The 18,226-nt window shown below is 41.9% G+C and overlaps 1 protein-coding gene across 8 annotated transcripts in view; it reads left to right on the plus strand.

The window, feature by feature from the left end:
- The first annotated feature begins 3,680 nt into the window (after nt 1–3,680).
- Nucleotides 3,681–18,226, plus strand: part of EXOC6 (exocyst complex component 6) — a 235,485-nt gene continuing 220,939 nt past the window's right edge. For 3 of the 8 annotated variants that reach the window (XR_012512897.1, XM_010333272.2, XM_074382591.1), the window contains exon 1: nt 4,543–7,040. Coding sequence is in view for 7 of the 8 variants with exons in the window: in XM_010333272.2 (XP_010331574.1) it covers nt 6,919–7,040 (122 nt within the window). In the remaining variant the exon portion in view is untranslated. Of the gene's footprint in view, nt 3,930–4,371; nt 4,433–4,539; nt 7,041–18,226 lie in introns of those variants that run through there. The other 5 variants (XM_074382587.1, XM_074382588.1, XM_074382586.1 and 2 more) reach the window with 5 other exon arrangements.

Raw genomic sequence — 18,226 nt, forward strand, 5'->3', positions numbered from 1 at the left:
GTGCTTGTTAGAACCACTCATTAATCCTGTTTGTTGATCTCTGCAGATTTTCTACATACACAATCATGTATTCTGCAAAAGTCAATTTTTCTTCTTTCTTACTGATGTTTACATCTTTTATTTCCCTATCATCTTGACTTACTACACTGGCTAGATTTCCAGGACAATTTTGAATGCAGTTAGTGATTGCTGTTTTCCGGAGATGAGGTGGCCAACGTTTGGCATTTAGTTACCAACAAGATATTAGTGCATTTTTTTTTTTTTTTTTGAGTCTCTCTCTGTCACACAGGCTGGAGTGCAATGGCATGATCATGGCTCACTGCAACCTCTGCCTACCGGGCTCAAGCAATTCTCCTGTCTTAGCCTCCCGAATAGCTGAGACTAAAGGTGTGCACCACCATGCCCAGCTAATCGGTTAATTTTTGTACATTTAGTAGAGATGGGGTTTCACTATGTTGCCCAGGCTGGCCTCAAATTCCTGACCTCAGCTGATCCACTGGCCTCAGCCTCCTAGAGTGCTAGAATTACAGGTGTGAGCCACTGTGCCAGCCTGTTTTGTTTTTTTTTTTCAAGTAGACTTCTATTTTTAGGTTGCTTTGTGTGTGTGTGTGTGTGTGTGTGTGTGTGTGCGCGCGCGCCCGTGCGCACGTTTTGTGGACCCCTCAAAATGCACGGGAAGGAGTGGGTTAGGGATGGGAGGGAAAACTCTTTAACTCCACCAAGACTCTGAGCAGGATTAAACACCAGGTGATATTTGCCAGGGGTGGGCCACTTTCATCTGGTATTCTTCTTCTACTGATATAGGAGTTGAGAAGAAATTATTTGGGCAGATAGTGAGGGTAACGAAGTCCTCCGTAAAGTTTTCCTTTTAGTGAAAAGCAGCCCCAAACGCATTTTCTTTTGTAACAAAGAGGAGCCTGTAAAATTGAGCTGCAGACATAGAAAGGCAGGCTAGAGGCTTGCCTGGGTGAATGCTGGCAGCTGTGCCAATAGGAAAAGACCAGCTGGGACTAGTCATGTTCAAAATGATGGTTCCATCTTCCCTTTACCTTTCCAAACACATGTGCGGTAGGGAGCCGACAACATGGCGCTGGCCAAGGGGAAAGTCCCTTTGCATAATAAGATTAGAGTGGGGTGGCCAGCTTCTTCACGCATTATGCAAACGTCACAACTGGTCCAGCCAATCTGTGGGCTCTATGCAAATCAGACACCGCCTCCTCAAGCCTGCCTGTAAAATCCAGTGCACTCCCTGCAAGCTGGAAATCGCATTTAGATGCCCTCTTTGTCTTGCGGGAGAGGGAGCAGTTCTCCTTTCTCTTTCTTTTACCTGTTAAACCTCCACTCTTTTTTTTTTTTTTTTTTTGAGACGGAGTTTCGCTCTTGTTACCCAGGCTGGAGTGCAATGGCGCGATCTCGGCTCACCGCAACCTCCGCCTCCTGGGTTCAAGCAATTCTCCTGCCCCAGCTATTCTCCTGAGTAGCTGGGATTACAGGCAAGCGCCACCATGCCCAGCAAATTTTTTGTATTTTTAGTAGAGACGGGGTTTCACCATGTTGCCAGGATGGTCTCGATCTCTGGACCTCGTGATCCACCCGCCTCGGCCTCCCAAAGTGCTGAGATTACAGGCTTGAGCCACCGTGCCCGGCCTAAACCTCCACTCTTAACTTCACTCCACATGTGTCCGTGTCCGTGTCCTTGATTTCCTTGCTATGAAGCAACGAACTTTGGGTATTTACTCAGACAATAAGGCCACTTCACTACCTTCTGGGGCACCCCTGCTTGTCCCCAGTTTCCCAGATATGTTTTCTTGAGACTGCGAATTGTAGAGGGGGCGTCTGTACCAATGAAACACATGAGCATGTCAGAAGCATTTCAACCAGAGTGACTCCATCTTCAATAGCGACTGAGTAAAATGAGGCTGAGATCTACCTACTGGGCTGCATTCCCAGGAGGTTAAGCATTCTAAGTCACAGGATGAGACAGGAAGTTGGCACAAGATACAGGTCACAAAGACCTTGCTGATAAAACAGACTATGGTAAAGAAGCCAGCCAAATCCCATCAAAAGCAAGATGGTGGTGAGAGTGATGTCTGGTCATCCTCACTGCTCATTATAATGTATTAGCATGCTAAGAGACACTCCCACCAGCGCCATGACAATTTGCAAATGCCATGGCAATGTCAGGAAGTTACCCTATGTAGGCTAAAAAAGGGAGGAACCCTAAGTTCTGGGAATTGCCTACCCCTTTCCCAGAAAACTCATGAATAATCCACCCCTTGTTTAGCATATAATCAATAAGTAACAATAAGTTTAAGCAGCTGAGCACCCATACCACTGCTCTGTCTATTCTTTATTCCTTTCTTTTCTTTTTTTTGAGATGGAGTTTTGCTCTTGTCGCCCAGGCTGGAGTGCAGTGGCACCATCACAGCTCACTGCAACCTCCGCTTCCTGGGTTCAAGCTATTCTCCTGCCTCAGCCTCCTCAGTAGCTGGGATTACAGGTGCCCGTTACCACACCTGGCTAATTTTTTGTATTTTTAGTAGAGATGGCATTTCACCATGTGGGCCAGGCTGGTCTTGAACTCCTGACCTCAGATGATCCACCCGTCTTGGCCTCCCAAAGTGCTGGGATTGCAGGCGGGAGCTACTGCACCCGGCCCTCCTTTATTTTCTTAATACACTTTCTTTCACTTTACGGATTCACCTCGAATTCTTTCTTGTGCGAGATCCAATAATCCTCTCTTGGGACCCCTTTCCATAACAACATAATGCTTCCCACTGGTGGTTCCAATACAGACCAAGGAGACCAAGAGTCTAGTCTTGGTGATGGAGGGAGAAAGGTGAATGACTGATGTAGTTTCATTTGAAGAATAAACTTACTTAGAAGAAAGTTTGGTTTCCAGTTCTAGAAGGACAGGGGTTCCTAGCAGACTAATAAGACAGAGACTTAGTTATAGAGAAAAAAGAAAAAGGCCCAGAAAAGGGCCCCAAGGAATAGGACTATATCAACTACACACATGGCCTGATGGTGTGTCTCAAAGATCAGCTTAGGGCAGGATTTCTTGGCCTGGGCAATACTGGCATTTCAGGCTGGATAATTCGTGTGTGTGTGTGTGTGTGTGTGTGTGTGTGTGTGTGTGTGTGTGTGTTAGGGGTCAGGTGGGGGTTTCTGCCATGCATTGTAGGTTGTTTAGCAGCATCCATGGCCCATTCCCACTAGATGTCAGTAGCACCCACTTCCCATGGTGACAATTAAATATGTCTCCAGACATGTCCCTGGAACAGGAGACCCACAAGATCACCCAGGTGAGAACCATTAGCTTAGGGTCACTTAAACTTCGCTTGTCAGTGGTCAGACTTAATCCTAGGAAGTAGTCAAAGAGTTTGAGCTGCAACTGGGAGAGGAGAGGTTAAGGGTCCAGAGACAGAACATTCCAGTCACATATGCCATTCTTTTTTATGGGCATCTTGGAATATGGCTGTTTAAAAACTTTCCACTTCCTCCTTTTCTTTTTCTCATTTGATGAATTTATTGTTAGCACTATGAGACGGGGGAGGTTGTTTTCTCTGTTACTTTTGGGAGGAAAGTCTCTCCTGTTCATTTAATCTGTGCGAACTTCCGGCAGGAAATGGCACTCAAGGAAAGTTTTGAATAAAAGGAAGATGCCGGTTTAGTCAGTGGAAACAGGAAGTTGTTGCTTGTGTCTTATACGGTGGAGAAGAAAGTAAGAGGCAGAGAGAAACTGCATTAGCAGGACTGGGAGGAGCAGAAGAGAGTGGGGTGGGAGTACAGGGAAGTTGGGGAGAGCTGAGGAGCAGAGGGAGGCAACTGGGCCCTGAGGAGAGAAGACCTTGAATCTCCAGGCTGAGCTGGCTGTACCGGAAGAGGTTGAGTGTGCTGTGCAGGAGGCGCGGGGCCATGTAGTGACAGTAAGTCAAAGCTACGTGGTTTGTTAATTAAACTACTTTAGAGTAGAGCGTTATTCTATGTGATATTCTATTTAAATTAACACATTTTCTCTCCAATATTAAGAGCATATGCCTACATTCTAAAATCCACTTGAATAAGAGAGAGAGTGAGAGAGCAAATGTGGCAAAATATTAACAATTGGTGAATCAGAGAAAGGGTATATTTTTGTTCACATTATATTATTCTTGTAATTCCATAAGTTTGAAAATTTTCAGATTGTGCTGTGTGGAGAGAAGAATGAATTTTTAGAGCCGTGTGATGCTTAGAATTGATCAGTCATCACAGATGTATTTGTTCATGGGTATGTGGTATTACTTATGAATTTTTTCTCTTCAGTGTAATATAGTCATGCTGATGGCTCTCTTAAGAGTGATTTCTCATCATGTATTTATGTATTTTCAGGTTCTGACAAATACAATCTGGAACTGTCAGATTTTTGCATAATTTGCATAATTACCAAGAGGTAATTCAGCTTGTTGCTTTCACTATCATTCATTCATTGGATAAGCATTTCTTGAGTATCTACTATAACTGTATACAAGATGTATAATCTTTACTATAACTGTATACAAGGTATACAAGCCCAGGCTGGAGTGCAATGACGCAATCTCGGCATCTTGGTTCACTGCAACCTCTGCCTCCTGGGTTCAAGTGATTCTCCTGCATCAGCTTCTGAGTAGCTGGGATTACAGGCATGTGCCACCATTGCCTGGCTAATTTTTGTATTTTTAGTAGAAACGGGGTTTCATCATGTTGGCTAGGCTGATCTCAAACTCCTGATCTCAGGTGATCCACCCACTTTGGCCTCCCAAAGTGCTGGGATTACAGGTGTGAGCCACCATGCCCAGCCTACAAGGTGTATACTCTTAAGTGTTATGGGGAATACAATACAACTATGAATCATAGACATTCTGCATGCACATAGTTTTATAATTTGGCATAAGTTTAAAACCTTGCACATAAAGAACTTTTTTTCTTTTTTTTTTTGAGACAGAGTTTTACACTGTCTCCTTGGCTGGGTGCAGTGGTGTGATCTTGGCTCACTGTAACCTCTACTTCCCAGACTCAAGTGATTCTTGTGCCTCAGCTTTCCAAGTAGCTGGGACTACAGGCATAAACCACTATGCCCATCTCATTTTTGCATTTTTAGTAGAGACGGGGTTTCGCCATGTTAGCCAGGCTGGTCTCGAACTCCTGACCTCAAGTGATCCACCCGCCTTGGCTTCCCAAAGTGCTGGGATTACGGGTGTCAGCTGCCGTGCCCAGCCAAGAACTTTAACATAGATTGAAAATTATTATTTTTTGTCAAGTCTCAAAGGACTTACTTACCTTATTGGGAAATGGTGTGAGGCATATTCGTGGTGCATTTGGTCCATCCTGCCATGGAGCAAAACTAGGGCTGAGGCAAGCTTAGGGCTATTGGTGGGGTTGAAGTGAAGAATGCTGCATTGGTTTACCATTGCTATATAACCCATCAGTCTGTGGCTGAAAACAATCATTTAGTATTGCTCTTGTGTCTGTGGTTGAGTTGGGGCTTGGCTGATCTAGCATGGGTTTGAATGGGCAGATTGTTTCAGGCTGCTGCAGCTAGATGAAAATATATGCTTTCCCCTGCAGGTCTGTGGACCAGTGGGGATGACTCTATTTCATGTAGCTCTCATGAATGTTTTTCTTAGGTGATGGCAGAGGTGGAAAAGGACAAACAGAAACATGCCTTAGAGCCCTTAGAAAGCCTAGGCTCAGAACTCACACGCTGTTATTTTAGCTTATATATCACTGGCCAGCAGAAGTCACATGGCTGAGCCCAAAGTCATGGGACAGGGACAAATACTGTGCCCACAGTGAGGTACTGACAAGGGTGTGGATGCAGGCAGGGGTGACAAACTGATGCAATCTATGACAAATGCCATAGATTATTTGTCAGCACACTTTGAATACTATATTTTTAAGAGAACAAACTTTAATTTTTGTCAGAGCTTTTAAAAAATTCTGATAAAAACAAAAAAACAAGACCCATGCCTTTAAATATGGACTCTTGTATTAAGCGAGAAAGCATGAGGTTAAACTGAATTGAAGAAATTCAGTTTGAGTGCAAGTGGAAATGAGAAATACGTGCCCTTTAGTTCTTTAGGCCTACTTGGGGCTAGTTGTAGGCCACATTTTCCTTTGCTATTTTGGGCCTCTAGTTCATGCACTCTTTCTTCCTCTCAGTGGCAGCTAGCCTTCTTAAAACCCTGACATCTTCATTCTCTTTCTTCCTCTCCATCAAAATCTGTTCTGCAGAAAGGATCTAGCAAACTCATTCACAATGAGGCATAAGGAACTGAAAGGATTAAGATCTAAATGCCTCCAGAAGCATTTGTATTTGAACAAGAGATAAAAGAACTAATGGCTCTATCTATAATGGAGGAAATTGACTCAGCAGAGTAGAGAAGCAAAGGAGATAGATAGGGCACCGAGGAATCAGCCTAGTGACCACAAAATCACATCCCATAGCACATTTCATTTTTCCTGGGCAAATCACCACCTTGGGTTTGTGGGAAATGGCTTAGTTGCAGTAATAACTAGGAATGTAGCTTCAGTTATGTATTTAGTATAAATAATATTAAAATATGTGCCCTGTCAAATCAAATGAATTTAATAAATTTGCATAGTGTAATGACTCTAATTCCTACCTATAGTTATTGTCTTTGAGAACCAAGTGAATAAATATAGCCAGCAATAGGCAGGAACTTTCCGAACTGTGTCAAGGTTAATAATAAGTAAAATGTTATAAGTGGAGACAGGACAGCAACAGCTGTGCAACATTCTTGGAAGCAAAGACTTTGATAGCGTGAAGTCAGACAGTGAGCTTGTTTTTGTAGCTTCTTTGGGCAAGCAGGGAATCCTAATAATCGTAAGGAAAACGTTTATTTTTATAAATTAGAACAATTTTTCACTTAATATCTGATGTCTGCAGCTGGAAAATCAGGGGCCTGTGGAGCGATGTTGGAAGAAGAAACAGATCAAACCTATGAGAATGTTCTGGCTGAGATTCAGTCTTTTGAGCTCCCTATTGAAGCTACTTTAAGGTAGGGCACCGTTGCATTTTATTGTGTCTTCTTTAGCGGTGGTAAGGTAGTCCTTTTCCCTGCTTTTTATACTTCTTTATAAGAGAGTAAAAAATATTTTTGCAAAAGAGTTACCATTCTGTATGTACTTAATCTCAAAGTTTTCTCATCCTTAGAGAAATTACAGGACATAATCTGTTTTATTTTGTGTGTTTCCTAATTCATCAGCATAAGATTAAAAACTATGACTTTCAAATGATCAAAAAGGACCTCACACCACCTCCAAGTAAATTTATATGAGGTTTTTATTGTTTTCTCTAACATATCACTTAGTGAAAAACATTCAGAACAATTAGACATATCAATGAAACCAATTTACATTTGGGTGGATATGAGTCATAGGAAAAAATGTAGACCATTTATTTGTATTGTAGCTGCTTTCTTGAGTTTATGGTGACCTCTCAGATATGTATTATTTTGTTTCCATATAAGGTTTATTTATTTATTTGTTCTTTTTAACATTTTCTTGGATACCAACATATAAGGTTTAAAAATAGCTTCTTTGGTAATCTGGGTATTAATTTACACAGTTCAAGAACAGGATTAAAATGAAAAACTATGTGTCATTGTGTTCAAAGGGTAGCTTTTACAATTTAATTCTCTATGTCTGCCTGTCTCTGACAGCTATCAGTGTGGGAACAAGATATTAATCATTGAATTTGATAGAGAGAGTCAATAAATATTTGTTGACTAATATTTGTAGATTAAGTGGAAAGATGTTTGTGTGTGACCTCTTCATTCTCAGAAAGGCGCCAGGGCCAAGTGCTTCTAAATCAACTAAAGTTTAAACCTGAATAAATTTCTCCCAGCTATTTAAATCTTATTTTGCATTAAACATAGTTCAAATATCTTCAGAGGTCTTTATGTAGTGTTAAGAACATGGTAAACAATTGAGATTTGTTGGTTGATTCTTGGATTACTAATATGTAGGTATAGTTGCAAAATAATTACAACTTCATTATAACTGTTCCATATACCTTCATCCTATCTGAGCATCATAAATAGTCTGTGAAAAAGGGCAGGTAATTTTCAGTACGTAGTAGAAACCAGAGCTTTGTGGCAATGGGAAACTCAATAATTTTCTCCATATGGAGCATACTTTATATTGTACCAATGCCTTCTAAAACTTATGCATCTGCCTGGTGGCTAGGTAGGTAGTCAAGTGCTAGGTGCTAGGTAGTTAAGCGCTAGATGCTAGGTGGCTGTCTAAGTGGAAACATGAGAAAGGGAGAAGGGAGGCCATACTTTTAGTTTTAGTTACCATGGCCTCTGCTGCCATTGCTGCTTCAGAGCCCTTGGCCTTTAACCTGTAACCCTTTCTACCTCTCGCCTGGTCTCACAACCCTGGCCAACATCTACAGACTTTGTCTCTCCTTAGAACTATCCTGTTGGCTAGTCTGTCCCTGGTGTAGGATTTGACTTCCTTTCTTGGTGCTTGCATCTTTTTTACCTTCTCTTCTTAGGACAAATATCCCTGGTAGCAGTCTTGTGCCTGGTCTTTGTACAGCAAAACGTCATTGGGATCTGGCAGCAACAACACTCTCTCAGCATCACCCTCAAGAGCAGAGCCTGGATAGATACGTTCCCCAGGTGCTATTCTGTCACGACCACACACTGGGCCTAAAATGCCAATTGCTAGCTTCATGTTTGGGTATATAAAAGGAGTGAGAACCCTGCTTGCCAAAGGCCACTGTTAAAACACACTGATGTTATTTTGGGGGTTAGAATGAAATTACAAAGCCCCTAACAAGCCTTTATCTGGGACGTATTCAACAAAAAGCTTTCCTAATTTTCTAAATTGTTCCTTTAATACTTGATTAGATGAAAACGTCTTAGATTGGCATTTGATGCCTTTCCACACATACGTATGTGTGTCACTGATTTTCTACTGTAACTGTGCTTAAGGAACACATCAGCTCATGTGGCCAAATATGAGGGATGAAAAATAATGACACAACTCTCAATTCAGTCAAACTAGACTCTTCTATTTGACAATATGCCTCCTAGAGCTTATGGTTCCTTTCCCTTATTATTTGCTCTTCCTTCTGCCTGCTGAAATCCAACCTATCTTGCAAGGCAAATCTCTAACGCTCTTTCTAGCACTACTTATCCAGCTGCTCAGTGCCAGGCACTATGGAAACTACTATAAAGGTTACTAAGATATAAGTAAGACACGGGCCCTGCCCTCAGGAATCTTTAGCCTGGAAATGGTTATGTTATAATACAACACACACACACACACACACGCCAGAATAAATCCCCTCGATTCTTTGAAGCCTCGCCTGATACCCTCCATCTAGATGTGAATATTCCATTGTGAAAGCCCTTAAGAATATAATTCATATGAGCTCATGGGCTAATGGTGAAGAAAATACTTATCTTTCTAATACAAATGAGAAGAGGCAGTCCAGCAAGAAAGTTGTCATTTTGGTGAAGAGAAGGAGGAGGAAGTATTTTAAAACTTCAAGCTCTGGCTGCATGCACTGGCTTACACCTGTAATCCCAGGACTTCAGGAGGCTAAGGTGGGAGATCTCTTGAGGCCAGTTGAAGACCAGCTGAAGAAGCATAGTGAGACCCTGTCTCTATAAAACTTTTTTTGAAATTCGCTAGTGGCTTGTGCCTGTAGTTTTAGTTACTCAGGAGGCCAAAGGGGGAGGCTCCCTTGAGCTTAGGAGGTCAAGACTGCAGCAAGCTGTGATCATGCCACTGCACCCCAGCCTGAGTGACAAGAGTGAGACCCTGTCTCCAAAAACAAACCAAAACCAAAACCAAAAGAAAATCATAAGCTTTATGGGCTGAGAGGGTGGAAAAAGAGTTTGGCTGGAGGCAGCTGAAGGCCCTGCCGTAAGGCCTTGGAATGGACAGTGAGAGAAAGGTTAGGATACCGGCACTGGAAATACAAGACAGAAACATTCCCAGAGAAAAGCCCGTACCTGGAAATTGAGGTAGAGAAAATATTGAAGAGTTTATCTACTTGAGAAAGACTTTGCTTTGGGAAACATTTTCTACTGTGAAATCCTGAACTCTTATTAGCTTCCTTTCCCTGCCCACCTTGTTTTGCAGGTAGGGAACCTGAGGTGGCCTATTTGAGGTCAGAGTTCATCTCTGGGCCAGGTGGAGTTTGCTTCTCTAACAAGGTGAGCTCAGAGAGCTCAGTGACTCAGGACTCAAGAGATGGTTTCTACCAGTGAAATTTAAGGGTGACCAAACAGCATTTCTGTTGCAGACCATGCAAACCTCCCCGCATACTCATCCCTACACATCATCTGGGAAAACGGGTCTCCTCTGTCTTAGGCATCATGAGTGGGTTGTGGGGAGCCCGAGTCATTGTCAATGGCCTATAATGCCTTTCACCCCATCAGCCTGCATTCTTCCCACCTCCTGACTTTACACATGGCTACTCCTAGGGCAAGCTTCTCCCAGATGGTCCAGCTCATTTCCTGCCTGGCTTTCCCAATGAGCCCCTGTGTTGGCTCCTTTGGCCTTCATTTTGAAACAGTGGACAAGAATCAGATGATTCTGAGGTCTTGCATTTGTTTTCATTTTATGAGTGAAATGGTATTTAAGGTCCATAGTATTAAGTTTGAAGGAAAGATAGTTTCAGGGGAGAGTGGAGACTCTATGCTTTTCCCATGGTTTATTTGTGTTGCTAATGAAACATCCGTTAAAGTCATCTCAGGCAACTATAGAGTTTGAATTGGGGAAGAAAATACCAGGGTGGAAAAGTGGAATTTGATGTTAACCATGCAGATGGCGAAGGAACTTAAGAAAAAAGGAAGAAATGTAAAGGCAGGCCTACTGTTAGTGCCTGTGTTGTTCCTGCATGTTTTAGCTTTGGGCATTCAAAATGCCCTACCTAGGCTGGGCATGGTGGCTTATGCCTTTAAACCTAGCACTTTGAGAGGCCGAAGCCAGTGGATCACTTGAGGTCAGGAGTTGAAGACCAGCCTGGACAACATGGTGAAACCCCATCTCTACTGAAAAATACAAAAATTAGCTGGTTTTAGTGGCACATGTCTGTAGTCACAGCTACTTGGGAGGCTGAAGCAGAAGAATCACTTGAACTTAGAAGGTGGAGGTTGCAGTGAGCCGAGATTATACCCCTGCACTCCAGCCTGGGCAACAGAGTGAGACTCCGCAAAAAAAAAAAAAAAAAAAAATCCCCTAGGTTTCAGAATATTGGTAGGCTGAAACTTGCTAGCAGGTAGAGTCTGGAATTAGTTTTGCTGCCCTAATCCTTTTGCCCTGGGCATGACTGTCTTCATTACGCTGCAGCTATAGGCTAATTTCCACTGGATGTTCTCATTCTGTTTAGGTTTCCTGATTTTCACTCCAGCTTCTCCATTTGGTGTAGATGTGTCTTGCCAGCTCCTTCCGCTAGGGGACGTGCCTGTCCCTGGGAGACTTAATGGCTGTCTGGAGCCATGTTCAAGGAAACAACAATATTAGTCCCTTTTACCAACTTCCTTGCACCAAGATGGTAAATAGGTCTCAAGGAGCATATCAGTTCCATTGGGAATGGTTGCCTGAATCTTCATGCTGAGGATGATCCTGATAAATTAGTGATGGTAGCTATGGTCCTAGGATAGGGTAGTAGCAGTGTTCATAACATTTATTTACCATATTCACACTAGAACTTCCTACTGTCAGGCGTCACCCATCAGACCTGTTCCCATGGATACTGACTCAGACCTCGATGTACCCTGGGGCTCTTGATGCCCATTAGGGTCCTGTAGGTGTGTTTTCAGCCCCTTAGAACAGTTCCTGAAGTCACAATGTCTGAAGCAACTTGGGTTCAGAAGTCACAGCATGTTTTATTGCTGTAGCTGAGCCTGAGATGATAAAATCCTGGATACTTTGTGGGGTACTGCAAAGTTAGTGGGAGACAAAAAGGTGGAGGGCTGTGGGAGCGGGGGTGGATGTCTAAAGAAGGCCCTGCGGAGGCTGGGAAAAATAGGAGGAAAAGGGAATTGTACAAGATGACGTACCAGAAGAAATTTTTGTAATTGTTTTATGATAACATAATTGTTTTACACTTGTATTCACGGACTCTCTCAGGCACTTTTCCAAAAGCTGACCATGAAGTTTTATCAGTTTAAGAACAAACAGGAAATCATATTTCTTTGACTTTAGTGTTTTTAGGAATAAAGATAACGTGCTTTTAGGAAAGAAAAGAAAACATTAAAAAAAACTCTAAATTGTATATACTATAAAATCTTAGAATAACATACTAAAAGACAAAACAACAACAAAAAAAACTAGTTAAATTTAACTGTGGGTATTCTAGAATGTTCTTGCTATTTATATCTTTACAAATGTAAGATTTCTACTAAATCTTATTTTATCAAGTATATTCATTAAGATCAAAGGTCTAGATTTTAATCTGGGCTGGACACTTAATACTTGTATGATTTTGGCCTTCGTTTCTGAAACTACAAAGTGGGATTATAATAAAACCTATCTCAAATGATTAGTGTCTATAAGGTGCTTAGCATAATAGTTGTCTAGCACATAGTAGTAATACATATCAGTGATGACTATTATTGTGTAGTTTACATTTAGGATAGATATTCCAGTATGAATAAATATGCACTTTAGAGTCCTGAAGTAAACAATCACTTGTAACATCCTGAAATTCTGAGCAGGTCTGAAATATTGTTATGCAAATTTTAAAAAACTTTTGTTATTTGACAAATAATAATCGCATATATTTACAGAGTATAGAACTTTTTTTTTTTTTTTTTTTTTGAGATGGGATCTGGCTCTGTCACTCAGGCTTGAATACAGTGGCACAATCTTGGCTCACTGCAGCCTCTGCCTCCTGGGCTCAAGCGATCCACTCATCTCAGCCTCTTGAGTACCTGGGACTACAGGCATGTGCCACCATTCCTGGCTAATTTTTGTATTTTTTGTAGGGACCAGGTTTTGCCATGTTGCCCAGGCTGGTCTCAAACTCCTGAAGTCTAGCAATCTGCCTGACTTGGCCTCCCAAAGTGCAGGATGTGTGCCACCAAGCCCGGCCTATTTATAGAGTGTAATGTGATGTTTCACTGTCTGTTTACATTGTAGAATGATTAAATCAAGCTAGTTAACATATCTCTAACCTTATATCTATTTTTTGTGGTAAGAACATTTAAAATATACTTTTAGCAATTTTGAAATATGCAGTATATGATTATTATTAATTATAGTCATCATTCTGTGCAGTAGATCACCAAAGCTTCTATCTCCTGTCTCACTGAGACTTTGATGAACGTCTGTGACTAACATCTGTCCTTTTCTCATCTACCTCTCTCCTCAGCCTCTGGTAACCACCATTCGGCTCTTGACTTCTATGAGTTCAACCTTTTTAGATTCTACATATAAGTGAGATCGTGCAGTATTTGCATTTCTGTGCCTGGCTTACAGTAATGTAAATTTTATTTTGGTTGCATAATATTCGGGGGGAGAGGTATGAATTTTAAAACCACTAATGGTTATATTTTATACTAATGCAATATCATGACCTGCTTTAATCTCTAATGAGAATAATATAGTGTGCTACATAAAAATGGGAGTCCAGAGAAACTGATCAGAAATAAATTTGGGCCTAGCTGTGACTGAGGCTTGCTGCATCTGTGACATCTCAGAAAAGCCTGGAATGTCTTATGAGAGTAGGCTGGGCTGGGTGTGGTGGCTCACACCTGTAATCCCAGCACTTTGGGAGGCTGAGGTGGGCGGATCATGAGATCAGGAGTTCAAGACCAGCCTGGCCAATATGGTGAAACCCTGTCTCTACTAAAATATACAAAAATTAGCCAGTTGTGGTGGCATGCGCCTGGTAGTCCCAGCTACTTGGGAAGCTGAGGCAGGAGAATTGCTTGAACCCGGGAGGTGGAGGTTGCAGTGAGCCAAGATCATGCCACTGCACTCTAGCCTGGGCAACAGAGAAAGACTCCGCCTCAAAAAAAAAAAAAAAAAAAAAAAAAAAGAGTAGGCTGTATAGTTACCCAATTTTTGCTGGACATTTAAATGATATCATTAGCTATTTGATGTTCACTGCAACACTAGAGAAAACTTTAAAAACATTTTTATGTTTAGGAACCAAAATTCCAACCAGGGAGACAGTTTTGCTTATTTAGTGGTTAAGTGAATGGGCTTTGGAACCAGAAGGATATGGGTTCAGATTCTGCCTTTATAATTACTAATAGATTTGACAACAAATCAAAAAAATATATAATTACTAATAGAGCTGTTGAAAGGATTAGTTGAATTAGGCGTGAAATGTATTAATGAAATGTAATGTCTCATTTATAGCAAATGCTCATTCCCTCATTCATTCAGTAAATAAATAATAATGGCACATCTACAATATGTCTGGGTGCTACTAATAGAGCAAGATCAAGATCTGGAAAGTCCGTGCTCACAGGGAGCTTGTGTTTTCGTGAAGACAGCCAGAAATACACCAATAAAAAGGTGTTAATAAGTGCTATGAAGAATAAAAACAGGGTAAGGAATAGGAAGGTTCTTGGATACTATTTTATTGACAGTAGCCAGGGAGTAAATGTCAGCTAGCATCATCATCATCATTATTTCATTACATTAGCTACATTTCTAATCCTATTTTGCCAAGAGGAGAGAGAAAAATAGGACAAGTGAGAGGAAAGGGAGAAAGGGCAAAGGGCAGGAAAGGAAAGCTAAACAGGGAAAGAGGAAGGAATAGAGAGTGCTTTGAACAAGATGATGAGCAAGAAAACCAATAAGGAGAAGGAAGGTAAGAGGAGAGAGCGGGGACAATTGCTTGTCTTATAAACTGGTGATGGCTGTGGGATTGGCGTGTGTGTGGGGGTGTTATTTGAAGGAAAGAGAGAGAATGGAACCCAGAGAAAATGATATTGTTCTTTAATTGCTCAGTGGGCTTTAAAATGTTTAGTTTTGGGGGTTTGAGGATATATTTCTGAAAGCAGGGCTAGCAACATAATTTATGGGGCCCAGTGCAAAATGAAAATGTAGATTCCCTTGTTCAAAAATTATTAAGAATTACAAGATGGCAATGATAGAGTATTGAACCAAAGGCAACTGCATAGGTTACACACCAAGAGCCAGCCTGTCTGAGAGCTTAACACAGAACATAGTACACAGCAAACATTTAATAAAAATAGTTGTTGAATGAACAAAACCTGGGGCGAGTTGCTTTTGAACTCCTCTGAGGACTGGCCTGTATTTTAGAAAAAAACTGATTTTATTTGGCTTCAGTTTCAAATTTCCTTCTATTGTTCTCCACCGTGGGGTCCAGATCTTTATGGAACAGCCGATTCCTGCACAGGGTTTTACAGCAGGAATCCTCTCAAACCAGCTGGGCTTTGTTTATTCTCTTGCATTTACAGAGTGTGGCCACTTGGGGTCACCACACCAAAAAGGCGGAAGCTGGAGGAGTGCCAACGTGACGGTGGACATCTGAAATGAGTGACTAAAAGCCACGGGGAAGGATTAGTTTATCAGAGCCAATGTATAAAGACTGCCTGTACTTTACATTTTGATACAGTTCTGTAATTCTATAACAAGAGCTCTAAAGCTCTTTAAGAAACATCTGAATGATACTAGTCAAGTTTTGAGAGGAGAGTGATAGGGTTCCCAGGGGTGGGTGAGGAGGGGAATCTTTCTGTAGTTGTGTACCCTACCTCGAAAAACATGCATTTACAACAGTAAGCTTAATACGAGAAGTTTTTGCATACGGGCCATTCACTTGCTAATTGAGCACCTACCATATGCAAGGCACTGGGCTGGGCAGTGAACAATACAGGCATCATCTCTGCGCCTGATGCAGGAGCAGTTTCTGGAAATGGAGACAGATTCAGTGATTTCTTCACCGCCATGATATGTGCTTCCAAGGATGAGTGAGCACTGTCCCCAAGGACAATGAAAGGCACTTGCCTTAAAACTGCAGGATCCAGAGGGTTCACTACAGTGGGTCTGGAACAAGAATCCAACCCAAAGACACGTTCCTATTTCCCCCTCTAAAAAAGCAGGAAATATATTTCAGGCAGTTTACATCCACATGCAGAAAACCCTGATACACAATCAGGTTATTTTTTTAAAATCTGATTTTAGAAAAAAGAACATTTATGTGTCCGGTTTTTATTTTTATTTTATCAAAGAGGAGGCTAAAATGCTGGGCTCTCTGGCTTACTAGCAAATGCCTGATAATTAATCCTAGTTGCCAATGCTGATGTTGAGCAAGCTCTAGGCTAAACATTATACGTATATTATCTTCTTTAATCCTTACACAGTTTGGTGAGCTGGGGATTCTTACTGTCTTTTATTCACACTTGACGAAGCTGAGGCTAACAGAAATTAAGTAATTCCCTGAGGCCTAACATCTAGTAAGAGATGAGTTGGAATTTGAACTCAAGTAGTTAAACACCAGACCAGGGCAGCTGCACTCTACCATCTCATTCTGAGGGAGGAGCTTTCCCAAGACAGGTCATTAGTCTGTAGACAAGTGGCATAAAGCTAAGTTCCTAATGACTAAGAGTTCATTGACAAGTCAAATTCTTACTTTGCCAAAATTAGTTTTATACTGGACACGAAATGCATCGCCTGCCCTGCTGGTCTTCCTGGTATATCTTTCTTCTTCTGGGAGTCCTAAAGAGAGAATTTGGATTGATCTTTGGAAGTCAATATCCACTGCCAAAAAACAATTCCATATGCACGTGCAATCTGCCTGTATGTGCCCTACTACTCTGCAACCTCAGAGCGGACTAAATCATTCACTCTTTCGGGCCGAGTGCAGTGGCTCATGCCTGTAATCTCAGCACTTCTGGAGGCCGTGGCGATCACCTGAGGAAGGGAGTGTGAGACCAGTCTGGCCAACATGGCAAAAGCTCATCTCTACCAAAAATACAAAAGTTAGCTGGATATAGTGGCTTGCACTTGTAATCCCAGCTATTCAGGAGGCTGAGGCAGGAGAATTGCTTGAACCCGGGAGGCAGAGGTTGCAGTGAGCTGAGATTGTGCTACTGCACTCCAGCCTGGGCAACAGAGACAGACCCCATCTCAAAAAAAAAAAAAAAAAAAAAAAAAAAAATCATTTCTCCCTTGAATAGGCTTCCCCCACCCCACATTTATATATTTGATATATCTATGTCCATGATTAAAATAAACAGTGATTCATGACATTTAGCTTTGAATTCTTAGCAAAAAACTCCAGGTACTCACAGAACTGTCAGATGTCTCAGAGGGAACCAGCAAAAGCTGTTTCAGAAGGAGAAGTGGTAAATGGACTTCCTTCTATCTTCTTTTGAATTTTGGGGAAGACTCTGCTGCTTATGTTGAAGTAATCTCTATGGGCAGGTGTTGAAACAGGCCTGGCCTGAGGAGTGCCTAAGCAGGGCTGGTTTCCCAGAGCAGGGGGCATTTAGAGCTGGCTTTGGAATAAAAGGTATCAGGACTGGTGAAGAAAAAGGGGAAAGTTCTGGGTAAGGAATGATCAGGAAAGTAATGCCCCAGCTGGAGACATTTGTCAACTAGGAAGCTGGCCTGTGCCCCATGCCCTGCTCTCCTTATCTTGCCCACTATCACAGTTTACTGCAGGCTTGAACTCCTGGGCTCAAGCGATCCTCCCGCCTCAGCCTCCCAAAGCTCTGGAATTATAGGTGTGAGCCACCGTCTCGACCTAAGATAAGTTCTTGAGACGGGAAAAGTTCTTGAGAGGGGAAAACTGAAACTGAAACTTAAAAAATGAAGACAAATTTTATCCCCTTCCACAAAGAGAATGAAAAGCTAGGTCTCTCTGCAGGACATGGAAGACTATCTTAGCTCAGTGGGTATGTGTAGCCAGAATCCATTGTTCTGAAGATTCCAGATTAATAGGAGGGAGGGCATCAGCAATGTTTTACAGGGCCCTTCCTAAATTTGGTAGGCAGTGGCTCCCACTGGTGCTCACATTCTAATCCCTAGAACCTGTGAATATGTAATTTCATATGACAACTTTATATGACACCCATATGTGACTAAGGTTAAGGACGCTGAGATGGAAGATTATCCTGGATTAAATGGTTGGGTCTACTCTAATCATATGAGTCCTTAAAAACTGAGAATCTTTTCCAGCCTAGGTCAGAGTCAGAGGAAGATGTGACCACAGAAGAATGGTCAGAGACATGTAATG

Source organism: Saimiri boliviensis, chromosome 12 (assembly GCF_048565385.1).
Source record: "Saimiri boliviensis isolate mSaiBol1 chromosome 12, mSaiBol1.pri, whole genome shotgun sequence".
Classification (NCBI taxonomy): Eukaryota; Metazoa; Chordata; class Mammalia; order Primates; family Cebidae; genus Saimiri; species Saimiri boliviensis.